Source organism: Oenanthe melanoleuca, chromosome 2, assembly GCF_029582105.1.
Source record: "Oenanthe melanoleuca isolate GR-GAL-2019-014 chromosome 2, OMel1.0, whole genome shotgun sequence".
In the NCBI taxonomy this organism is placed as follows: Eukaryota; Metazoa; Chordata; class Aves; order Passeriformes; family Muscicapidae; genus Oenanthe; species Oenanthe melanoleuca.
In genome coordinates this window covers 104,350,297-104,377,273 of record NC_079335.1, presented here as the reverse complement: position 1 = coordinate 104,377,273, position 26,977 = coordinate 104,350,297, and the positions used below count along the sequence as shown (strand labels likewise).

Sequence of the window (26,977 nt, the reverse complement as noted above, 5' to 3'; positions counted from 1 at the left end):
TGCTCTACAAATTTTGCTGTAATGCAACAAAATAGTAACCTGGCTTTTGATCTATCTGGAAATATAACTAAATATTGCTTAAAAATAAAGCAATTACTGAGTATTTTGATAGCTCAAGATTGTCTGAACCTTACAAATTCAAGCCCAAGAAGCAAGAGGTATCTTTTCAACTTTGCTGGTTTGGGCAACAAAACCCTGAGCTTTTCATTCTCTTCAAAAACAAATTACATTTGGGCCAGGAATTCTGCAACTGCTGTCCTCCTATGGACACCCAACTTTCAATTAACAGCTAATTAGACTTAGAAATTTTAATTTTTAGATTAAGACCACTGCCAGGGAATTATTCCAGGACGGCACAATTGCAGTAAAATCACAAATGATAAGCACTTGCATAATCTACCTTTGCATTAAGTGGCAGTTTGGGAGAAGGCCTAGGGACTGGACAATCCTTGTCATGTTTCCCAAGCCTTCCAAGAGGAGATCTCATTAATTAACCAGCAATTACTTGGATCCTCAGTAGTAAGGATTTCAAACATCATTTTCTTTGTGGGTTAAACTTGGCCCAAAATAAATAAATTAATAAATAACATGAAAACTCACAAGAGCAATCAGTATGTAGTGATTCCATGAGCTTATATTTAGAACAAAATGGACTTCACTCATTTCCATAAGGGCCACTGCTGGCCTGAAGGACTGTTCATAAAATGTGCTATTATCCCTGAAAAGAAATTAATTTTGAATTCAATTGTATGTGTCTGTTGAGCATGAATAAATTACAAACATCTCGACCCTACTAAGAAGCTGCTGAATTGGTTTTTTTAATATGAAATCTACAAATATTTTACAATCCTTCTCCTCAATGATCTGAACACATGCCTTTAGTCATTAACAGCATTATCACTGGCTATGCAAGAATAAGGATGTGCACAGAGGGCAGTTTATTATCCCAGGAAACAAGGCTCCCTAGGAACCCCTTTCCATTGTCCAGGGTGATGGCATGGCTACCAACAGGCAGACATCAAAATACTTCAGCCTGAGTTCACACACACACACACACACACAAAAAAAAGAGATATATTAGTTACTACAGTTGGCAGCAGCATTACTATTTATTTATATATTTATTTAATTAAAAAAAAAATTAAGTCACAACTTTTTCTTAATGTAAAGCAAACTGAAATCTGTGCCTGAAACTTTCTTTAACCACACCAAATTAGCACAGTGAAAGTCAACCTTAGACTGGGGACATCTGTAAACTAAGGTTTATATTGCCACATGAAAAGCTGAGTTAAAATAGAACACATAAACGTATCAGTCATCAAGAATCATATTCTCAAGGATCAAGAGGTTGTGAATAAAAGCCCAACCTCCATCATGGTTTCTTCATGTTGATTACAAGGAACATGAACTAAAAATTTCATCTAAGGAATGGCAGAAGTTGAGCTAGGGGTATGAGAGCACCTTGAATTTATTTTACAGACTAATTAATAAAACATAAGTGAGGAACATTGACCAGACAAATGCACAACTGGACTACTCCAATAAAAAACGTTTTTGGCAATTCAGTTACCTGAGAAAAACTGATCCCAGTATTGCAGAAATATTTTTAAGTTCTCAAATTACATCAAAATTATCCAGTACACTTTGAAATATGTAATTCCAGTAAGCAGCCAGACATCTAGGAACACACATTTCTGTATTGAAAGTGATAAAAATGAGCAGGAAGATACCTGAAACAATTAAAGGCACTTTTAGCTGGCATGTGTTTTGATATGTGCTACAGAAAACTGTGCCAGGTATGACTTTATCCTGAATTGTGTAGTGGTCCAAGCAGTATTAACACACTGTTAAATACATACATTCGATCAAATAGTCAATGAGCAATGCCAGCATAGTTAATGAAATCCACATTTTTTACTTAATGTAAACAGCAAGCTTTCTAATAAAGGCATTTTAATTTTAAATATTATTATACGTTTAGCATCACTGCATGCAACACTTGTCTAAAGGTTTCCTGTCATCTCTGCATATCACTAGGCCAGAAACAGTGACAGTAAGGTATTTGGAGAGAAATTCTCCAGTCATTGAGTCTAGTGCTGCACACAAAATTACACACACCCTTGGTAAACTGCACACCTGGACAAGGCAGATGTTTGTATATTAAAAAAAGGCAACTTCGTACCCAAAGGAATCTGCCCTCCTGTTGTCAAGGGCACAGAAACTGCCCCTGCATGCTAACTGCAGCACTTAAAATGAGACTTGATTTCCAGAGATACCTTTCAGGGGCAGGTAGACAACTGAAGTGTAAGTTCTGCCAGAAGTCAAGAACTTCCCCACAGCATGGTTGCTAAATTCAGACTGATACACTGATGAAAAAAAAAAAAAATCTAGGCTTTTCTTATGGATTCATTCTTTGCATTTCAGAGACACCAGCTGCTGTAAACAATTTTCTTTACCCTGTATTTTAAACCTTAGTAACAGGTGAAGTGAAAAGCACTGGTAAACAGCTCACATCATTATTTCTTTATTGAATCCTTACTCTCACTTGAAGCAGAAGTGCAAGGTATTAGTAAAATGTGAATCTCACAGGCATCTGAACAGAAACAAAAAATTGGCTTAGACTTTTGAAACCGTTTTTGTCAAAAAGCAAATAAAATAGTCTTTGGTGTAAACTCTTATGGTACAATCCAAGTACAACAACATCAGTCAAAAATCAGAGAAAACCCATAACTTATCTTCTGAAGGAGAAGAGCGCAAGCTCAAGTAATCACACTGATTTTCAGGCGCTGAGCTCTTCCAGGCAGCCTACATGGTCTTTCCACTACACTCACATAGCCACTGGCATGCTAAATCTGATGGATTTTCAAGCTGCAAGTATGGAAAGGACGGCATGCCCACCTTTTGTCAGATATTAGCAGATCGCCTGGACGTGTGCTACCTGCAGGTGCCTTGAGACAGTGATGCAGTCTGCATCTTCTAGGAGTCACCAACCAACACTCAGACAAATAATGGCTTGTGAGAGGAGGAAATATTGGACAGAACACTCTCCCCACTATCAGGGGCCAGTTTTAAGCTGGTGGTTAGGAATTAACTTTCCTGATGCCCTTATAGCAAAAAGCAGAAACACACTTTTGGCACCTGTTTCACAACCAGTCTGGAGAGTCCTGACTGGTATTGAGTTTGCTAGGTGTTCACTTCAAAATTGAAAGCTATTAACAGCTGAAGTTTAAAAAAACGGACAAAAAACAACTGAAAACACACACATGAAACAAAACAGGATAAAAACATATTTAAAAATAACGCTGTTTTTCTCCTAGGCCACTGTCCTTACACCTGTGTTTCCACAGGAACCGCCTATACCTGGCATAAAATTACTCCACTAAACCAGCCTGTTCCTTATTTTCCAGCAAGGGCACACTTGTATCTCCCTTATCCTTTTTATTTGCATCTCCAATGTCCTCTGACTGCCCTGATCTATGATGAGCAAACGTGTAAGTGTCTTGGTCTGTGTCCATCAGGGGCAAAGGTTCCTCTTCGGTGTTAGAAGAGCGTTTAATGTCTTTTCTGAAGGAGAATGGAGGTGGAGAAGGTGGCAAGCTACCAATGGGTCCATCAAAAGGCCGGTACACATCGACTTCTGGAGCAACTGAGCCATTGGACTCTTTTAGCAAGTGTCCATAGACCACAGCATCATCAATAACAGCATAGACATGAGACTCATTGTTCTGCCTCCCTTTTCCAAGTAAGCCTTTTTTCCCAGGCATCTGGGTATTCACGTTAGCATTGTACACTCCCACCATGGGATTCTGGGTTTTCTTCTTCCTGTTACAGAGGTGAAATTGTTAACAGGTCAAGAACAACATGTTTGGTGTGCTGGAACTCAATAATGACAGCTTCTGTTCACCCATCCCAACCACACAGTGTCAGGCAGCCTACCTGGATTAAAGGCTTTTCTTACCATTTTGGGAGAAATAACTCTTGAGATTAGACATTCTTTTTTAACAGAGCAGAAAACAACTTCACACTATTTGATTACCCATTGCTGCTCTACTGACCCTGAAGTTTGCAAGATTAACTCCAATGGTCTCCCAAACACTGGGGTCCTGGCTGTGCACTGTACTGAGTCCCACAACATCCACTGGCATTAACAAGACCCAGAGATCATTAGATCCTCACAAAAACAAGCCTGTGTTACTGAAGACAAGATAGTGGTCAAAATGAAAGTCAAATGAATTTTTCTTAATTATGCTTTCCTAAGTGACTGTCCCTAAATTGGAAAGAACAAAGGCTGAACTGAAGACTTTTAAGCCTGTATTAACAAAGTCTATCCTATGGGACAGGAAAATGTGCTCCTAACTGCACTAGTTACCATATTGCATAAATTCATTCCAGCTCTACAGCTTCAGGACCCAACCACCTTGACAGCAGTGTGCACACATGTATCAGAAAGCCCAGGCTATCAGTGACTTCAAACTCTGTTCATATGACCAATGCCATGCATGTAAGTTTTGCACAACCCACTCCTCTCCCCAAGGGCTCATCTCACAAAAAATTGCTCCCACTTGATGTGCAAACTCTAGGAGTTGCTGGAGGCTGTGCAGATGAACGAAAGCTGTTGGTATATCTGCGTGAGTTCACAGCTTCTTTGAACAAAGACTCGAGTGGAGTCATGCATGCAAAGCCACATTCATGGAGATTTCATGTTGCAGGGAGGTCCAACCAACACCTGACTTACAGTACATCCAAGAGCCTGCACTCAAGGGCAAGGTAAGCAGTGCTCTGCAGGTTGAAGTAATGTGACTACAGGAATGCTGCTCTGGTCTTGAAGTTAGCCAGTTTAGAGTGAAGAAGCATTTCTTGGGGTCACACTACTTCCAGCACCATTGCCTTCCTCATGCTTTAGATCCTGGTTCAAAGGATATCAACGCATGAAACAGAGGGCCCAGCAGCTCTCCCAAAATGCCTTCTTGCTAAGTTACACATGCTGAATTATGAACTTACTTCTTCTTAATACAGTACACAGTCAGTCCAATCGCTGTGAGAACTCCAGCCCCAGCCACCACACCAAATATGATTCCAAGGTCTGCAAACAGACAAGGAACAAGGACACTGAGCAAAAGAAGGAACACTCAGCTTTCTCCTAAAATCTTTCTGGGTTTGAACTCCTTTAAGTTCTAAGCATAGCAGCTGCTGGCAGAGCAGGAGTTCCAAAGCTATGCTTGGCACAGAGCAACACAAGCCATTTCCAAGAAATTGGAGGCCAAGCAACAACGAACTCCTGCTGTTTGCAGTGGAGCACAACCAAAAACCCCAACCAACCCACCCACCTCCAAGAGTTTTTGATACAGTTCATGCACTGCTAAACTTACCTGCAACACCTCACATGTCTCTGGCTGAAAAGGCAAGGAAGAGATGAAAGCACAGAAAGAAACAGAGTTTTCAAAAATTCAAAGGATTCAAAAGAAGATATAGTGGCATTTCCACAGTTTCTGCTCAAAACCATCCTTTCCTCTGAAACACACAGATTGTGCTGACCTGGGGTTTTCTAGGAGTCATAAAATTGAACAGAGAAGTCCAAGCATGAAAAAAGAAAAATGCAAGTTTCAAAAGGAGTACAGATTTAAAAAAAAAATATTAAAAAATTAGAAAGTGCAAATGTGAAGCGAATTTACATAAGCAAAGCCTACCCTAAAAATGCCCCCTCATCTTTTTTTTTTCGAACTGTTTATGTTTCAGAGAGATGAAAGAGAATATGAACACAGAATTTGCTGCTAGCAGTCAGGGCCCAATCTCCATTAAATGGTCAGACTTGTCCTAGGGAGGATTTCTTGCTCATGTGAGCACTGAGACTAATTGAACTGCTAACATGAAGTGAGGACTACTTGGATGAATAAGTTTGCATAATCAAATCCCAAGTTGTTCATTAGGTCTGTGACCCTGGAAGGGAAAAACATCACTTGAACTTATTATACATTCCATCTGTTATCTCCAATTTAAAAAGCCAAATTATTTTTTTTTAAAAAATTAAACCTAGTCTTACTACCTCAATCCTTGCCATTTCTTGTGTCAACGAAAGAAAACCCAAAAACACACCTCCCGCCCCTCAAATAACTGTACCACACTAAAACTCCTCCTTCCTCCCCAGCTCCTAGAAATACCCAGCTGAAACTCTCAGAAGTTTTTGAGGGACAGACTTTTCTAAAGGCAGGAATTTCAAAACCGCCTGGACACTCCCTGAAAACACAGAAACAAGCAGCAAACCAACCACCACAACCTTAGCAGGCTCACCTATCTGCTTGTCAGCAAAAGTCACCCAGAACTGCAAGGTCAGCTGTGTCTTATCCACAGGTTTGCAGTTGGAGACGTTCACCCAGAAGTTGTGGTGCATATTTCGGGGCTGGGGCAGGAGCTCGTCCTCTCGGCGCACAATCTCCTCTGCTCCCAGCGTGTCCTCCTTGATGTTGACGAAGGCACGGCCCGTCTCACAGGCAATGCCCATGCGGTCCGTGGAGAAGGCCAGGCGGGCAGTTTGCTGGCTGGGCACCACGATGAACCAGGATATGGAAACATAAGGAGGTAAACCATAAGGCCAGGGAGTCTGCAAGTAAACTTCAGCTTTTGGATTTGGACTCACAGTGAATGTGCACTCATCTGTAGCAAAGGGAAAGAAGAAAAGAAAACTTAGTTTTGACAATTATTGTCCTTTCCCACATCAGTGTTATCACAATAAACACAGACATACCTGTGGAATTAACTACAATCAACTATCCACTACCTGGAATACAAAGCGTCTCTCTTCCCAAAATAAACCACATCACCGGTTCAGATAAAGACTGATTCTAGAGTCTAGTCCTAGAGTCATTGCTATAGGATTGAACTCTTAATTTCTGTTTATCCATATGTGCTTTAATAAGCCTATTGAGAGATGTATCACTGTATAGCAAAGTAGTATAAAATCTACTACCTTACCTTTAATATGTGGCACAAAAGACATTTTCAGATCCTGAGGGATAGATTCATTGATTAATCCTTTACCAAATGTTTTTAAGGATATGGTGATATTATTCCTCATCTGAATCTTTTCAATAGATCCACCAGGACAGAACACACCAAGATTCAGCTTTGTCTCTGGGGTGGCACTAACAATGCTGTAACTGTAGTTCGTGTTGCACCTCTGCTCTGGGACATCTTGCTGAAGTTTCAAGGACGGAGACGTAATTTCTACGTTGATCATATCAGTAGCCAAGAGCTTCCAAATAAACTTATACAGTCGAATTGGCAACCGGGTAATAGCCTTGGGCACTGAAAGGGAATAGATCTTCCTCTGACACCAACGAATATCCATACAGCCTGCAAAAACAAAAAAAAAAAAAAAAAAATCCCAAGGGTTGGGTATTTCTTGCACAGTAAATACCTGGGCACATGCAGAGTACTGTCAGATTTGCATTACAGACCCAGATAAGCATTTACCTAAGAAAGTATCCTCTTTTAGTAACCTTTATCCAAACATGCATTGTTTGTATTTAAAGAGCTTACCTTAAAAGGTGCAGGACACCAAAGAAACAAACAAAAACATATTCAAAAGCCCTCACTCAAGATATACATGCTGACTGGGACACTGCTGCAGACTAGTTAAGGTACGGATACTTTAAATCTCTTTTCCATTTGTAGTTGGAAGCATTTGGGAAAATCCTACATCAAGGGGACATGAATGCAGAACAAGAGGAACTCCAGATGGCAATTTTGGTCCTGCATTTTCATGGGCACATTTATGGCTCTCTGGCTCTGTTTCCATAATTTGCAGTGACTTAGGTGACTTCTATCTCTTCCCTTCTAGGCATAGCTGCACAGTTTCTATTCTTAAAGCTGGAATGGTGTACTGAAAAAGGTCAAATCCAGATTCACTGCAACGATCTCCCAGCTGGCCAACACCTGGTTTCCAACCTCAATCCATTTAAAGCCAAATCAAGGGAACAGGTTTGGCTGACCCCTGGGGAAAAGCACGCAAAAGCATTCGCATAAGCCACTTTTGCCATACCTATGCCTTTTTCAGCTGTGATCCTCAGCCGGGACAAGTCCTTGCACAGAAAGGAGATCCTGTAGATAGCACCAGAGGTTAAAGTCAGGACACGGTCACAGGTCCGAGGATCCTTGCAGATCAGGCAAATGGGTTCAGACATGAGGGGGACGTGGCTGGGCCACCCTTCCAGGTGTATTGTCACAGTCACATTCTTCTCCTTGCTCAGGTCGACCAAATGGGTGACATCTGCAATGAAAATCACCCCAGAGCAATTACAGGCAAGAAGCACAGTGTGAAGCAGAACTTCCTACACATACACACACATACTCTAGTACTACTCTTAATTTTCTGGTTTTAGGTTTAACTACAGATCTCAAATTCATACACAAAAGGTGAACAAAATAGCTTTCTCCTATGTGGCAAATTAGGCTGGCAAAAAGGCAAGTGGTCAAATGGAATTATCCAAGTCATTGGCACAACCAAGCACGTAACATAGGACTCCTACTGCAAGGTTAAAATTTTTCAGAATGTTTTTTCCTGCAGCAGCTAAACACTGGAAGACTTAGATCAAGAAGTTATTGTGACTGGAATGAGCTATATTTTCTTCTTATTTAATGACAAGCACCACAGACAGCTGTGGAATACACAAATGTTTGGGAAGCTTTGAGAATATGCAGATACCAATACATTTTTAATAAGAGCAATGTTGCAGAAGGCAACCTGAGGGCTGAATTTGAATCTTTGATGGAACTTATATAACTACAAAATCAATAATGAAATCCTATAAAATCCCTAGAGAAACCACTGTTGTCTCTTAAATCCAAATGGTTTATTACTTGCATTTCATTCACTGAATGACAACCTGATTTAATTTTTTATGTGATTATCATCTTGTCTATTGGCCATAAATATATTAAAATTCTTTTTGATTTCCAATGAAGGAGGGAGATAAAGCTGATTAGCTGAATATAATGTTTTCATTCTGCCTGGCTTCCAAGAGGCAACACACAATAAATGTAAGCAAACACAATTTTGTTAACAACGATTCTGTGAGGATTTGCTGTTCGTAAACCGAACCAGGCTAGACAGACAAAGAACAAAGAATTGTAACTGTGAGATGCTACAAATACTTTTTGGATATGTGGCTTCAGGGCACAAGCCATTCAAACCTTATTCTCTCTAAAATTACTTAGAAAGCCCCTAAGTAGCTCCTGACATAGTGGCAGTTAAGTGTAGACTTTCATCCACCCGCTCTTCTGCAGTGAGTGCACCTTGATTATTAACCTCCACCTTGAACTGAGGTCAGAGCTACAAAGTCAGGCAACATCACTAACTCCATGGCTAACTCCTAGACATGCCTTTTATTTCTGTTTTTAGAGAAATGCTCTTATATTACAAGTCACTGTGCTAAACCAACCTGAATTTGGGGCTAGAAAACAAAACAAAACAAAAAATTATATATATTCTCAGTATAGAGAAAGAAATGTAAAGATCTAAATATGTAGGGCATATTATTATTATGTGGAATATCTTACTGACAACTTTTGTGTTTAATGTGACTTCTTCACACTTGAACTTGATGTTCAACCTCCTCTAGAAAGCAAAATAAAACTCAAAGGAAGAAAGGAAAATGCATGTTGATGCCATTAGCAATACAGAGACAATTTTACATCTCTCAATTCACCAGTTAATGCCACAGATCTTGCTACCTACTGTGACAGTGTGTTTCACCTTGTTAAGTGCAACTGCTCATGCAGGGAACAAAAAACTAGGTTCACACTTTAAAAACGATCTTTAAAATGTTGAGTGTCATGTCTGAAAGCAAAACTGTTAAAGGCATTTTTCAATTACATGATTCATGTGCTGGAAAGGGAAAGGAGTTTCCATTTATAAGTTACAGTGTAAAACAATAAAGCAGCACTAAATACTCCACTGCAAATTGCAAATTCCAGCATCACTGCTCGCCTTGCTGTACCGGTGGCCAGTGGTACCCTGGGCAATAAAACAGGCTTCAGCATTGCTTGGCAACCTCCTTAAAATCATAGAGGAGCCAAAGTTTAAGGAAAATAACAAAAAAGAGTATTTCTCTCCCTTGTGGTGCTCAGTCCAGACATCTGTAAGCAAAAGCAACAGAAGGGGCAGGCAGGTACTTACTCTCATCAACCTGCGGGTGCTGAACGACAACTTGGAAGAGCAGGCGAAGAATGCCTGGGTTCTGGGCATCCTGATCACAGCCCTGCAGGGACATATTGAAGCTGCCAGCAATATTGGCAGGCTGGCTGTCGCTCAGCTTGAACACCTCTGGGTTGCTGGGGGAGCCTGGGATGTAGTACTCCACCCTCTCCTCCTTCCTTTCGCAGTTGGAGAGGCTGTAGTTGTGGAAGAACACACTTGCTCTCATGTTGGAAGGAATCACAAACTGCCACGTCATGAGCTCATCTTCTGGAAAGCCCAGCGGGTAGTTAGGGGACATCAGGGTGATTGAAGACTCCCTCCTCAAAATGGATTCAATGATGCATAACCCTAAAACCGGGAGGGAATCACAAAATATCAAACAAGTTCCAGTTACTGAAGACACACTGGTATATGTAGCACCCTCGAGGCAGACTCTTTATTTTGACAGTGAGATCACCCACTGCAACTGCAGGTTAGGTTATTACAAAATGCTCAGACTAAAACATATACTCGAGTTGATTCTTATGTCTTCAATTACAGAAAAGATAAGGAATGTACTAATACTGCATTTTCAGTCTAGGAGGTTAACCTTCCAAGCACATGCTTGAAAGACAAGTCTTTATTATTGGCAAAGGCAAGGTCCTAATTCCTACTTCTACATTTGGCTTTGCAAGAGCAAGCACACAACCTGATAACTGCTTCTGCTTCACTGGGTTTTGGGAAGCAAAAAGATGCAAGCTTTTATAGCAGCATGTAGCTCTCTTTACAAAAACCTCCTAAATATAACAAAAGCACACCAGCAAAGAGCCTCAAATAGGCACACTAAATAAATAAATAAAACACTAATTTAGACTGTGTAGACTATGTAAGGCACTTTATCCTTGGATGACTTAGCATTGTGAAGTTGGGTACATAGAGATTATGGTCCCGCTCTAGGACTCCCGTGATGATGTGCTACTGTGTGGAGTGCCAGGAATTACAAAACACTCCTGTTCTAGAAGCTTGAACCTGATAGCAATAGAATTCAAGTACAGAGCAAGATTTGTCATGACATCACAAAGTAAAACACTGATTGCCGCATAATATTCCAGGTATTTTAGGAAGATTATTACACAACAGTTTAAGTTACTGTGCAGATTAAAACAGATGAATGTATTTGTGCAGCTTTCCAGCACTGCTTCACCTTTTCCCACACTCCTCTTCTGAAGAGATGCATTGGTTTGAGGCTCCAAAAGTTAAAGAAACTTTTTTTAAAAATAAAAAACTACACACTGCAACCAGTAAAAACCCTCTCTGTCTCATTCTAATGATACTACCAAGTCTCACGCACAAAAACAAGAAAGCAGTTATGTTTAAGTTTTAGGAAGTTTAAATAGATTTAAAATTATTAATGTACACCAAAACCAGCAACAGAACAGTTTCCATAATTAACTATCGATGAAACTAGGATACTGTGAGTTCAGAAGAGCACCATCTAACCAAACTAAAAATCATACAACAATAGTTTCCAGAAAAGATGAAGTGGAAAGGAGTTAGGGATAGCAGCACCAAAACTGGAAGGTTAGCTGTGAAGAAAGGCTGAAATAGATTCTGCTGCAATCTCAGGAGCCAGGTGCACTATGTCATACTCACGTTTTATGGAAGACCTGTTGGCTATGTTGAAGCCTGAGGTGGTGAGAGGCAAGTGCCACGGGAGGTGCAGGGACATGAAAACTCCTCCCAGCAGCTTGATGCGAGACACAGAGCCATTCCTGCAGAAGGTGCCAATGTTGACCATGGCCTTATCAATACAGCTGCTGATATTGTAGCTAACAGAGTCTGGGCACGTCTCTCCTGGTTCAATCTGCCGTAGCCACGAGGTAGAAAACTTTAGCTCAAGTCCAGCTTTTGTACTTGCCTTCACGTCCCAGCTATAAGTCCTGTTAAGGCGAGGTAGTCCCAGTGGGTAAAGATGAACATCTCCAAAGGGACATAGGCCTGACACACAGTCTAAATGCAGAGAGAGAAAAGCTGTTATACACTCTGGAAAGCATTCCATTAAATGGGGAGTTAGATACTTCCCCTCCCTTGCTATTATCACGATTTTTAGGTTGCACTAAAAGACACTCCTGTAACACGGTCACAGGTTGTCTCCAAACAAGACTCCCAGCTCATAGAACAGACAGGATAAACCTGCTTTAGTCAGGCTGACTAACAGGAGGGATTCATTGTCCCTAGTGTTCCACCTTGTTTGCTGAAGAATTTAGAAGGTATTTAGTGAACAGGGCAGAGTCTGAATGGGCAAAAGGGAGAAATGCAGTGTCAAGGGAGCTGAAGATCTAGAGAACCCATTTTATCCCATGTCACTCAGAGAGTTCCTCGCACATCATTCAGCTTTATGGTTTCTTTTTGTTCCCTTGGTGCCTGGATGAACAACAATTGCCCCTGCAGGATTCTGGGGGGAAACCAGAAAACTTTTATCAGAAAAATACGAACAACTGATTGACACTCAAAATAAGTATATTTTAATCTATATCTAGGCTTCAGCTTAAAAGAAGAAATATCACAAGTGTGTCTTGCAAATATATGAGATACAGTGAGCGTTACCATTTGCATGAGTCATATGAATAAAACTCCAGAACATGAAGAGAATTATCCTTGAACATCACCCCAAAAATAATGAAGATGTTATTAAAGACTGAATACCCAATGAAGTTTGGGATCTAGTTGAGAAGTAGCATGTGTTCATGCCATTAAAGAGTATATACACCAGGGATAACATTCAAAGCAGAAGAAGCTTTAGTTACACTTGTGAATTTACAGTTTCTTGACTTCAGTAACATTCATTAAAGATAAAGAAACATATGCAGGTCTTCAATGCTTCTGTTGTCCTTATAGACACAATCAAGCTGTTAATCAAATACATAATATATTATTGTGAGTGTTCAGAAGCTCTTGACAGGAACAAAAAGATTCTTTTATGGGTTTATAAATTGTGGGAAAAGGAAAGGCAGCAAGGAATTGATGCAGCAAACTGTCTTCTAGCTGTTTCCAACACAGCTAAGTCAACATTAATTCTGCCAGTTGCAGACTTCTTCAGCTTGCATAGTAGTAGCAATCATTCAAGGTTATTTATCAGTGCTCAAAGATTTCTTCTTACCTAAGATTATGGCAGACACCTTAATACAGCAGCAGGGAAAAAAGCATGTGGTTTTACCGGAGGAAAACTACCACTGGGGAAAAATTAAAAATCTTTATCTTACCAATATTCTTCTGAATTTCCATGATGAAATACTTCTCTGGAGTACTACAGGTGAAGGTAAAAGTCACATTGTCCCCAGGTGTTATCTTGAGTTCAGATCTGAAGACATTTTTCATGCGTATTCGACAGCTTGGTAATAGACCAGGTTTCAGTTTAATCATAACTGTGGTGTTGTCTGCTTTATGAAGAGAGATTGTAAAGGAATCTAAGAAAGAAAAAATATATAGAACAGAGGTGTTTTGTTACTAGCACATGAGTAACACCAGGCTCTCCACACAGCCCCACAGTGTCACTGTGCCCGAAGGAATATTAGCATCCACATTCTCAGGAACCTCTGCTGTTGTACCAATAGAAAATGCCTCCTCTCTTCCAGCACAGACAACATAAAAATATACTTGCTGCATGTGCCCAGGAGACATATACAGTGAATTTGTGCAGAATCAGTTCTGCTACAATTTACCCTCACAAGGGTCATTTATTTCACATTTTAAAAGTAGCTCAGCTATTCCTTTCAAATTTTTGTTCTCAGTTTGTTGTCACACAGCCTGTTTCATTTCTGAAGGCACTCATCAAGTCACAACTCAATTCAGGAAGTTTATTCAGCAGCCAAACAAAAAAACAAGCTTCCACTTTAATCACAGACAACAGAGTAACAGATGAATTTCTGGGTACACCTCAACAATTACTGCAGGCCAGATGAGGTATTGCAGCAATACCAAAAGCACGTACCAACAGATATTTTTAGGTGCAGTCATGGTCCTTTCCCACCCTCCCCACCCTTCACAGCTCATTCCCTGAAGGTACAGGATGTCTGTGCAGTGCCCCTCACCAGCACAGAAGACATCTGTGGCCTGAAGCAGACTGTGTGTGCTTGGACATCACCTCTCCATCTCTGACAGGACCACCACTGATTCACAGCTTTTGGGAAATACTTCACAGATTTCAACTTATCCTCAAGTACTGCCATATGCAGGAGCAGCCCTCACAGGAAATATTGGAGCCACTGAATAAACTGCTCGTTGAATAATCTTCTATTTTTAGGTAGCAGTTTATCCATTACTCAAACCTGACTGTCTTCTAAAATATAATACACTAGAGAGTACTGACTGGATAATCTGCTGCTTGTTTTCATTGTTCTCCATTCCTTTATTTCAGTGTATGGAAGATACAGTGTCTTCAGGGCTTGTGCTTTTAGTGTATATAAGAAAAGAATCATATCTTTATATATATTTATAAATCATATAAATAATAGAAAAACATAGTAAGGGATCTGGAAATAAAGGTACCCCGAGTTCAGCTCAAAAACATCTCTGTCTTGAGTAGGACATCACACAGGGATGCATGACAAAGCTCTGCCCATATACCAGGCTGGGAATCCTCATGCTCATTAACCTCAATGAAAAAAAGATTTAGCAGCTCCCTTGAGGGGCCCCTGAAGCCATTCCAATTACCAGGCAGCATGTCAGGAAGGTTTAGGAGAACAGCTGGCTCACACACATGTGCAGGATGCCCCAGGCTCTGTCCAATTGCTCACCATCCCTGGAGCACCAGTCTGGTCAACACCAGCTGCTGGTGCAGGAGTGATTAGGCTGCTGGCCAGAGCCAGACATGAAGAGGCTCACCTGATGGGGCTGTGGGGACTGAACACACCATAGAAACCCTTGATCAGCAGAGCCCTCTAAAGGCACACAAGCACACCAGAGACCCTCAACAAACATATCCACCCAGCTCAAAACTTCAGTCATTATAGTTGCTGAAAGCAGCTTATTGCATTAGTGACTCAATTTCACACAAAAACCATCTGTTCTATTGAAGAGAGGTTTAAAAACCTCCTGATTTTTTACAAGAATCTCATGGTTTTGCAGGACTTTCACTGCAATGCTTTGCAAAAGCCCTGGGGACTGAGCAGTCAGCACGGCCCATCCCTGCCACTGGAAACATTGCAGCTCCAGGTTTGGCAATGCCAGGCATCAAAAATCCCACTGCTGGAGGAGTAGGGCAGAATAGAATAGAGTACTCAAAGACATACCCCATGATGTGTTTATCTGAGTAATGTTGATTTTAAGACTTTATGCAAATTTTCTACACAATCTTGGAGTCAAAAGACTTATCAAGTCCTTGAAACTGCCTTACCTATCTACCTCCAGGATCTAAAGTTTTAAATGAAAATCTCAAACCACAAGGCTTGCCAAATTGCAGCACATATTTTTAACCAGAAGTTTACCAACCATGGAATACCATTAATGAGTACCTGGTCACTGAGTAACATTCCTACAGCCTTTGAGTGATGGGACAGTTCTCTGACCTGAGAGCCTAGGCTGAATTCTCCTACCTCCTCCAATGGCTCGCACACCTTACACCTGTGCTCCTACTTAGAAATGCTTCTGCAGAGGTTTTCAATCTGGATTTTCCTGAGGAAGTAAAAAAGATGATGGTGTAGTCTGGGAACTGCCTGTACAACGACCTTCTAACACACAGGGGACAACTGGAGGGGCAATGTCCATGGGGTGGGGAAGAGAATAAAGCCAAGCAAGCAGTCAATGCTGCTCTTCCTCATTCTTCAGAAGGAAGCAGTCTCCAGAAGAGAAAGTGAAACAACTACGTCCAACCTAGCCCAGAGCTCTATTTCCCATACCTCTGGATTCTTTTTGGGTTCCCTTGTTTTTATCTACAAACTTAGTATACAAAATACCTTTGACCATGTTGGTCATCATTTTCTGATGTTTAAGTCATCCAGATATGAAGTGTTAATAGCATAAACCAAATAATTAATAACTATGGACAAAAGAAATTTCTTTATTGCACATGGTAATTGTCATACTCATCTTGTAAGTTCACAAGTATTACTGAAAAGTCTGTTTCTAACTCTCTACTCAAACAGTTATCACTGTTCCTTTCCCCATCCCTGGGACAGCACAGTCATATGGCCAACCTAGCAGGACAGAGCCCAGGACCACCAACAGCCAGCACTCCTCCACCACATGCTGAAATACAGCTCTAATTTTTAGTCATGAGAATTAAATTTAAGCATTGCCTTAAGCATGTAACCAGTTTTAGATCAAAACAAATACATATCCTGAGCTGAAACCAAGGAACAGAAATTTTCAACATTTTGAAATGCAAAGCATTCCTACAAGGGTCAAAACAAAATATCATCTTCCCCAGCCCTCAAAAGACCCAAATTCTGCTGCCTGGGCTTTTTTCCCTCCTTTCCCCTCCTCTTTCTGACTTCATGACCATATAATCATTCCTCATTTGACCTATCTGCAAGAATATCAAATATTTGTCAGCTCAATATCATTTTCCAGCATAGATTTATCCCATTCCTCAGCTTTCCTACATAGGACTTACCCAAAATCACAGAAACGTTCTCAGTGATCAATATATTATCACAACAGCAGGCAAGAAGGATTGCAAATCTATATCAAATTAGGCCAGCAAAGTTGTCTGCTAGAAGCCCACATGAGAACATACACTTTCAGCACATAAACAGCTTGCACAGATGCAAACCCACAGTCAGTAATTTTGGCCAAGAACTAAGAGTGTGCTGTAATGCCAGCTGCTAGGGATGTGCTAACGCTGCATTAGACTATCAAATTGATTAGGAAAAGTAGAACAAAAGAATCATACAGAAAATATAAGCAGTGATCCCAAACTAATTAAAAATAAATGAACAAATGGCTAAAATTCCCTAAACTACAGCCACATATGAGGGGCACAATAGAGTACTTAAACAGCACCTTTATTGGAGAGTTTTTATTATCACAAGTGAGTCTCCTCATGACTCGCACTAATCTGTCTTTGTGACTCCCACTGCATGCCTTCTTATTAGGATTACCAGTAACTGGACACATTTCTTGAAAAGAAGCAATTGCCATGCCTTATTGCTGCTAGCAGGGATGACACACAGGATATCCAAACCAACACGAGGAAGCACTGCCAAGCTGGATCTCATCTCTGGCTATACAACAATGAAATCGTTCAGCTAGAAGATGTTAGAGGTAAAGCCTCTAGTCCTGAGCTGGTTCAGAGCTGATGCAGACAGCTGATCTCACCCTATTCTTTCTTCCTCTAAGCAATTACAGTTTTGCAGCCTCGGATATTTCACCAACTGGCCTAATCTCAATCTACACCCTCCCTTCCACAACTGGATTTTTCTACAGCTCATCCTCATTTCAGAATGTGCCTTCATGACAGTTGTCTCATCAGCATCCCTCTGTTACCAGAGTAATATCCCTCTCTGCACAAACACAGCTTTTTCTTAAAAGTATATTGCCAAACTTTGATGTTAGTGCTCAGAGCTCTTCCACTGGGGTTAGAAGCAAACTGTATAGTGTAAAACAAGCTCAATCATTCCAGAGAATTGAGCCTAAATTGATTTACTGTGTTTGCATCTGACAACCTCATAGTAATTTTAACATGTATATTTAAATGTCAAAAGGACATTTTTTCTGTACAATGTAGAAGACAGCTGGTGAATAGTCAGGGCAGTAGCACTCACACAGAGCGTGTGTATGTATACACAAGCAAAGGACTTGCAGAGCAGCAATTTTTATGGTTGTGTAAAGTGCCTTGCTACATAAAGCAAGAGCTAGAACAGAGTCCAACTAGTTTTGGCTTGACAGCTGCATTTTATTGCAGTAATTTACCCATAAGGATCTATGGATTGTTCCACATGACTTGAATGGATGGATGGATTAAAACAATCAAAAAAAGCCCCAGACAGACCAAGGAAAAAAAACCTACAACAAAATCCCAGATGTTAATTTAACCCAGAATTATGTACAAAAACTATTGGTTTGCTCGTTCTGGTTAAATCATGGACTTGTTCCATGACAGCCATTTTTACAGAAACCCAGTTGGATGGGGCTGACTCAGCCACCATTCATGAGCTGGAGGAGCTGGGCTGCTGCACAAGACGAGTAGCAGCAGCTTGCTCTGGTTATGAAATACCTCTATCCAAACCCCTGCTCTGCCCCAGGGGGATCTGAACCCACACAACCAACATGCCTCTCCAGAGAACAGGCTTGCTCCCTGCAGTGTATTGTGCCACCAGCTCAGGACAAGGATAGCACAGGGATGCTGCTTGCCTCTACAGCTTGGCAGGCTCTCCTGGAGGCTCACTGCCTCATCCAAGCCCTTGCAGGGATGCTGACCTGCAGGCACATTCAGAGCCTGCTGAGGTTATTCACCTACACAGGATCTGCTGCAAGAGTCATGGCAAGAGGGTGGGGAGCAAGGGGTATAACACAGTAACTCAGTGTGGTGGTGCATCACCTCAATCCACTGCACAGTTCACTCAAATTGGCCAAAAACACATCAAGTAATATTTGAAAGAGTAAACGTCTCCCTGCTTTGACAACTCAGTTGTTGTGTACCTGTCTTATTAACATCTTTGACAATTTGAGTCCAAGTCTCCAGTTCAACTGCAGCAGCCAATTGCCCAAGCACCATTCACTCCTCCAGTCTCACCTGCAATGTAATCCAGGTGACTGCCTTCAAAGTCTTCAAGCCCTTAGCAAAGTTAGTCAGGGACCCACACACTGTTTGGACTCCTCTCACCTCCTGAACAGTGCTGTGAGCAGCAAAAGAGAGATCACATGCACCACCACAAACTACAGCCTTCTTCATTTAAACATAAACTACTCTCTCTACATTACATGATCATGTCCTCGTGTCTGGACCTGTCTTCCACCACCACACTTGTCTGGGATATAAGGTCCATATTTGGTTAAAGGATTACTTTCAGGAAATCACCCAGAAAATTACAGGGATAAAATGTGCAAAGCTTGTAAACTCTTAGAGATAGATGCTGCCAATCACTATTATGCCATGGTAACCACACCTCACGAAAGGGTACCTGGGGGAGAATACCCACTCCTCAGCCATCACAAAACAGTGCTCTAATCTCCACTGATTGTTTGAACTGATAGCCAGGATGGGGATGCAAAGCAGGTGAGATGCCACAAATTTCCCTCCTCATCAAGGAGGAAGGGCAGACACTTCTGGCATAGTGATATAGTGATATTACAAGCCATTCCACCAGAGATCTGTCAGCACCCCAGGCCAAAAAGGTTGCTCGCTCAAAAGTTGTTAATTCATTAATTTGTGCTCAAAAGTTGTTAATTCATTAATTTGTAATGCTAACAGGAGTAAAGTACCTTCAGATTCAAAATAACTGGGGGGGAGCGGGGGGAACTCACCCAACAACTATACATTTCTGTCCTTAAACTGCTTCCTCTAGAACCCTTTTGGAAGATAATTAAGATACTCATATAACTCATGCGATAGATTTTTTTAAAAGAAGCTTTTTTCACCACAAGTGGGAAAGAGACACTGTTGACCCTCATCTGCCTTTTTCTAATTATTGTTTTAGACATATGAAGTGCTGTTGCTTCTGCAGAAGTGAGATGGAGAGCTCAGCAAACCCTGACTACGAGCTGACCGACAGCATACAATGTATAAAATGTTTGACACGTGTGTCTGCACAGCTCGAGGAGAAAATGTCACACTGGCTCCAGAACACTGACACCACACAGGTCCCTGCAGGAGCCTCCACTGATCAAAGGGGTGTTTGCTTGCATAGTTTTTATCCCTGCCTTGATTCAAGCCAGCAAGAGGACAACATCTCAGAGCATGTCTGAGCAGCTCTTCAATCTTGGCTCTGATTAACAAAGGTGTAAAAGCACATTTCGCAACCAGGGATCCCTCCCATGCCAAACATCCTACAGTCAGCTCTTAGTCTCTCACTTCTGAGGAAATCCAGATCATCTCCTTCCACTCCTCAAAGCTTGCTCTCTCCCCTTTCTCACAGCCAGGGACTCAGAAAATCCAGGGCCAACTCCAAAGTGCCAGCATTATCCTATCTCCCAAAATAAGGGTTTGATACGACATCAAGTAACCACACTCACTCTGTTCCCCAAGAAATCAAACGGCACAGCTCAAAGCAGGCTGCCCTATGGCACACTTGTGGATAGTTGTTAAAAAGTGTCCAATAGAACAGGCAAAGCAGAGACCTTATCCCCTGTACAGGAGATAGATTAAAAAACAAAATAAAAAAATCCCTTTGTCCACAGCAATGGTAGCCCAGGCACTCACAGGCAGACTAGATTTTACTAACATACTTGAAATGCATATCTGCTAGACACTATGGCACAATTCTTCAGCTGAAGGTCTTCCTGAAAGTCTTCCAGGAGGTCCCATCAGTACTATCCACACCAGGCTGGCTCAGCTGCAGGCAGCAAACTCTCACCTCTGTCACCAGCCAATACACAAACTCAAGATGTTGCTCTGATGTAAAAGCCAGCAGCCAACAATTTACAAGTGCAGCCCAGCCCACATCCTTTCATCCTTTTCTTCACACCCTGGTGACACAAGCTGATGTGAAGCAAGAAGAAACTGTATGGTAGCATCTGCAAGAGATTTGAGAAGTTTACGAATCAAGGGATGGCGACCCGGATCTATTGGCTGAATCCTACTAGGAGAGCACCAAAAGTCAGCAGCTGCTCTTCAGGAACTGGTTAATGGTTTGGTTCCAACAAGCCAACCCCTGCTGCAGTGCATGTGTTGTCCTCTCCAGAGCTGAAAAAATATTTTAACAGAAGCTTACATGAGTAGTCAAAAAAAGAGCTCATTTATATCAAAACTGGCATCCAAGGCTATCTTCCCCATATTCTCTAGCTAATACCTGCTTTGCTGCAGCTGAGTCTTTCTAGGAGCTCCTGCAAGGACACCAAGGCCAGAAAACATCCAAAGGGAGAGCTCCAGGGAGCACCCAGAAGAGAGCAGGAGGACTCTGCTGCTATAAAAGTCATCTCAGCTCAGAGGCACATTCCACTCACGGCAGTGGTGAGGAGCACCCAGCTTCCCCCACAGCCCCAGGAATAATCCAGCACCACCACTGGCCCCAACACAAAGGGGTACAACTCCATACACGTGCACTGCTCTTCTGCCCAGGACCTGAAGGTCACGTTTTGCCATCAGCAGTTACAAAAAGCAAACGACAATGGGATCAATACAGAGAAAGGAGCTATTCAGCCATCATCTACACTAACCTGCAAACACACCATGCCCCTGTCACCCACAGCTTTAGTCAACACAGGTAAAGCTAAAAGTATCTTGACTTTGCTCTTAGCACAGGATGGTTCTTCACACTATTTCCAATTTGGAATATTTCTGGAATGCACTAAGTGCAAAGTTGTTCAGCCTCTGCCTAAGACTGAGGGTTTGGCAGTTGTGGATCACCAAGCTTTTCATTTAACATATGCCCAGTATAAATATCAATTAGCCTGGGTGATAAGGGTTACAATTATAAACTGAACCCCAGCAACATTTATTTGTGAAAATATTGTTGCTGCTATTACATATTTCAAGAAATCAGATTATTTTTCAGTAGCTTTCCTCCTACTTTTTTTTTCTCTTCCAACATTATTTACAGATAAGATAATTCATACAAGCAATTAACAAGCTGACCCAAATGATATCTGATATCAGGCAGGAGAAAGGTTCTTCCCTTATTTCATAGAGCAAGCCCTGATTTCTGTCTAGAAACTTTCATTACAGTATAGCAGGACAACACACAGAATTGCAATAAAAAATAAGAGGAGCACAACCTTCTAGCTAACAAATAACTTTCTCCATGTCCCAGGTCCATGGTGGTACTCTGGACATGAGATTCATCAGCCTCCAATTCTCTCACCTTGTTTCTCCCTTGACTAGTCCTTTGCCTTGAATCAGTGCCAAGAAATAATCCTTTTCAGCATGCTTTCCCCTAATTATTTTTTGGCTGATGATTTTTTGCCCACCACATCAAATGACAAATCCAGGCACAAAAAAAAGATGCCAGCCACCTAAGGAGCCAGGCTCATCACATCTGTTTCTTCTCTACTGGGCCACTTGGTAGCCAAGTGGCTGCTATGTGTTGGTGCTTCCAGTTTTGCCTATGAGTAAGCCCAGGACCAAGAGTACAGCTCTTGGAGGAACTTCATTCACACAACTCCAGAGACAACAACCTTACTGAGGACCTCTAGGGGGGGTGGGGGGAGAGGGAAGCACTATTTGTGCTGCTATGGACAATAAATTCAGCTCAGTGTAGCAATCCTCAAATATTTTCATGTTCCCATTACTTCACACGCTCACTTCAAGCCTTCCCATCACCTCTACATCCCTTGTAGACTTATGTAGACTTACAGACAAATGAAAAACACACAGACAAGAACCACCTCTTAAAAAACAAACATCTCAAACACACAAACTTCTGGAATTGTGAAAAGAAAACAAAATAAAGGTATTTTCTGGTGGAGAATTTAAGGTAGTAGTACCAAAACTGAGACACACTATAAATAATTTACTATAAACACATTAGTTTCTAGAGAGTAAAAAGTTAGCACTCCAGACTGATAATGACATAAGGCAAGCAAAAAAACCCACAAACTTTCAACACATGTACGTTGGTTGTAGTCTTAAAAGGAGAGGTCTCAATCGAATGAATAAGTGGTGATTCAGAATGGAAATAATCCAGTTTCCACTTACTTTCAGAGGAGAACAAACAGGGCACTTATTTATATTCTGTCAGAGCAGCAGAATGACCCTGCTAACAGCTTGGGGGTTTTTATTTTATTAAATGAAGCAGCTTTACATGTTAAGACTGATGTGTGACTCAAATCAGTCAGTTGCCAAGAAAAAGGTAACTGGAGGGTGGAGAAAGAATCAACATGGCATTATCTCTAAATTTACTTATTATAACAATGACATTTTAAAGACAAAGTCTGGAATACATATTCAGATTTTATCACATTCATAAGGACACTTTAAACCTGAAATGTTTATGTTTCATAGACAGCACAGAAGTCTGATGAACTTCATTATTAGTGCATTTTTAGTTGGAAAACACATTTTCAAAGGTCAGATATGCAATACTCCATTCACACTCCCACGTCTGTGCACAGCCAGCACACCAAATACTTCTTTCTGTAGTTTTCCAGAAATAAATTAGAATCAATCTTTTATTTGATAATTTGCTTTATACATAAAGTTGCATCTCAAGAAAACTGTACCTGCTGGGACAGGGTTGAGAAAGGGTGTGAGAGGAGAAAGAAAGACCTTCACCAAGGATGACAAGAGACAGCTCTAGAGACAGGCAAACCAAAATCTGTGGCCGTCCCACCAGAGCATCACCACTGCCCACAAAGAGCCACGTGTGCCTCATACACACCCCATGTGCACACCCAGCCTAAACCTAGCCTTGCTGGAAGAGAGGAAGCTGCAACCAAGGAAAGAGGAGAAGCCAAAACACAGCAACAGCAGAGCCAGTACCAATGTGAGCACCAGTGCAACAGGAACGCCTTAAAAATTACAAACAACATAGGCGTGCAGAGGAAAGCCTTAATCTGAGCTGTCTTGGGCTTTTGGGACAAACCTTTGCTCAGGGAAATGTTCCAACAGTTTTGGTTGTGCAATAACAACAGCAGCTCTCACTGGAAAGAAGGACACACGTGCCAACAAACCTGGGAAGGCATCATTCCCCTCTGCCTCATGTCCCGCTCACAACATCACAATCTCCAGCCTGCCAACCCACGCTGCCAGGGCAGCTGGGACTGACCCACCTCTTTTTTGGGGGACTGGGGCTTTCAAAGAGGAGGAAGGCACCACATTTTGAGAGGATGGCAGAGGACCTGGCACACAGGAGGGGTGGTGCTTGTGCACGGGCAGAAGCCTGCAGTTGAAAGGAAGGGACTGAAGGAAGTAGGAAGAAGGGCCACCATCAGTGGCAACAAACCACTGGGTCTGGTGTTTTGTGCAACTTCACTGTCACTAACTTTGCTTTAAAGGGCAACTTCAGGATTTTCCAAAGGGTAAAGCCAGAGACTGGGGAGCTCTTTCTCCCATGTTCCTCTAGATTAAGCTAAGATCCTTGGACGATCTACCTCCTCTGCTTCTAGTGCTGACCCATCTAAGGCTTTAAATATTTGTTTACTCTGAAAACAGAACACAATTATTAAACAGCATTATATTCTTTCTTTTTTCCTTTGAAGAGGCTTAGAGAGGCAAATAGCTGTTATTCACTCAGCTCAGAGGCAATACATTAAATGCAAATATTTTATTTAAAAGACTACACAGCTTGAAACTTAAACCTAAGGGCTGCCCAATTTCAAAGGAAATATTCTGCATGTGTAATGGCCTGAACTCCACTTCAGCAGGACCAGTACAGTTAAAGGTAACAGAAATATTTAAAAGGCACAAGTTTCACATCAGACTCTTTAGGTAACTTACAGTCACTTAAAATAATTCACCAGTTATTTTATACATAAGGACTCATACTTCACGAGCCTTTAAAAGGACTACTGATAGCAGTTAAACAGTTTAGACTTGAGGATGGGCAACTTTTGCAATCAAGCAGCTTTGGAAATTGAGGAAAATACCACACACTGTCCCTGTGTTCATAACTGGAATTCTTTTGGGATACATGGGATTTCAACAAGCATCCAGGAATTTCAAGAGATGCAGAGCTGGTAGCGAGCATTAAACCATCTGGCTCAGATGGGCATATAAGCTATTCCATTTCCCTGCACCTACGGTTCACCCATTGCTCTGTGTAAATAATATCATTCTCTGCTGAAAAACTCGAGCAACTGCACGATCCCACACAGAACGCAAGTTCTGCTCTTTACAGAGAATTCAGCTGCCTCTCTGGCGTCCAGGAAAAAGGACGTGAAGTTACTCGTATAATCAATACTCCAGCAAGCGAGGATGTAAAGCTCAAGTAATTTTTCTTGTTAACATTTTCCAAGAGAAAGAAAAGGGAGCGTTCTGACTAGAAGTGCTGAAATTAAAATGTCCCATCGCACAAACATTGCGGATGCGATTCCACCCTACCACCCCTTCCCCTTTTAAACAACTAATAGTTATTAAATCAGCAGCAGCACACGGGGATAAAGGCAGAGTCACCCGTCTCTCGCCTACGGTGCCGCCAACTAAAGCGAGCCCGGGCGGGTCCCGAGGGGCGGCGGGAGGGACGGGCAGCTGAGCCCGGCTGGGTGATGGGGAGCCGAGCCGAGCCGGGCGTAGGGGTAGCCCTGCCAAGCGTGGGGAAGCCGGCCCATCCCTGCCCCTGCCCGATCCCTGTCCCTACCTTCCCGCGGGACGAGCTGCGCCGAGGCGGCCAGCAGCGCGGCCAGCAGCGCGGCCAGCGCCCGGCCCGCCGCCATCTCCCCGCAGGGGCCCGGCGCCGAGGCGGGCGCGGGTCCCCTCCGGCGCCGCCGCTGCCGCTTCCTGCTCCACCTCGCACCTGCAGGGCGGGCCGGGCTGGGCAGGTGAAATCCCTCCTCTTCCTCCTGGCTCGTCCCGCCCGGGCGCTGCCTCCGGCGGGGTGGAGCCGGCTTGGAGGGGCGCCGGGGTGCGGGTCCTCGGCAGAGAGGTGTTGTTCCTGCCCTAAACGCTTTTCGCTGCCCGTTCCCGACATCATTTACACTTTCCGAAAGGGGTTTGAGTTGTCGGTCACCAAGTTTCCTGCTCCCCCTCGGAGATGTTACCGGGTCCCTTGCCTGGCAAAGCATTTCTGAATTTCACACTTAAAGCTGGGGCCAGACTTTTTTACCCAGACAAGGGGTAATGATTTTAAACCGATAGGGCAGATTCAGATTAAATATTAGGACGAAATGTTTTGTGATGACGGTGGTGAAAGAGTGGCAGAGGTTGGCCCAGAGAAGTGGTGGATGCCACATCTCTGGGAACATTCACAGACAGATTGGACAAGGCTCGGAGCAAACTGATCTATATGAAGATGTCACTGCTCATTGCAAGGGGTTTGGACTCGATGACCTTTAAAAGTCCCTTCCAATCCAGACCATTCAATGTTTGGAAGTGCCATGTTTCAGATAGAAGTAGATTCCTCCCAGCGAACGGCAGTTTGTAACCTGCTTATTAAATACTGGGGGACTTTGCAAGGGAAAACTGAGCAGAAACCATCATGACGTGGTCCAGAGTAGATGTTTGCCCAATGACTAAATACCTTACTAACGTTGGACAGCTCATCTCCTAGTAATCCCGTGCAGTTGGAAAAGTTTGGAGCTTTTGTTTCTTTGGCAATGTCATTACAAAACTCCACTACGTTGATACTGGCTCACAGCAGCACCCGGCTATAATAGGAATGTATGGGAATGTACACAGGAATATTCATGTTCAAAGAAGGAGAAAAGTCCAAATGAGATCAGAAATTCACAGCCTGTTACAGATCTGAGACTGAGCTTTGGAGACAACTCTGCTCTTGCTGATTTCAGTTGGCAGCAAGGATACTTGGCTCTCCTGGGAGATCTTTACACCTCTTTTGTAAATAAATCTATTTTTCAGTGTTCTTCTGCAGGGTATGGCTTTTTACTAATCTTAACAAAGAATATGCAATTAAAAGAAAATATGTCTAGAAGAAAGTCAGCCTTTAGAGAAGGATAGTGCAAATAAAAAAGTAATTCAGTGGTTATTCTCTGCAGAGAAATTAATGGATAGGAGTTTTACATTCACATGAGGAGGAATAGAGAGCTTTCGAG

At 42.1% G+C, this 26,977-nt stretch overlaps 1 protein-coding gene across 1 annotated transcript; it reads right to left on the bottom strand.

The window, feature by feature from the left end:
• Positions 1-620: 620 nt before the first annotated feature.
• Positions 621-25,714, bottom strand: CDCP1 (CUB domain containing protein 1). Its single transcript, XM_056485475.1, has 9 exons — positions 25,567-25,714; positions 13,438-13,641; positions 11,828-12,184; positions 10,175-10,543; positions 8,039-8,266; positions 6,970-7,350; positions 6,289-6,651; positions 5,002-5,083; positions 621-3,822 (listed from the first exon to the last, which is right to left on the bottom strand). Exons 1-9 carry the CDS (start codon positions 25,640-25,642, stop codon positions 3,372-3,374), a joined length of 2,511 nt encoding a protein of 836 aa, XP_056341450.1. The 5' UTR covers positions 25,643-25,714; the 3' UTR covers positions 621-3,371.
• Positions 25,715-26,977: the final 1,263 nt, after the last annotated feature.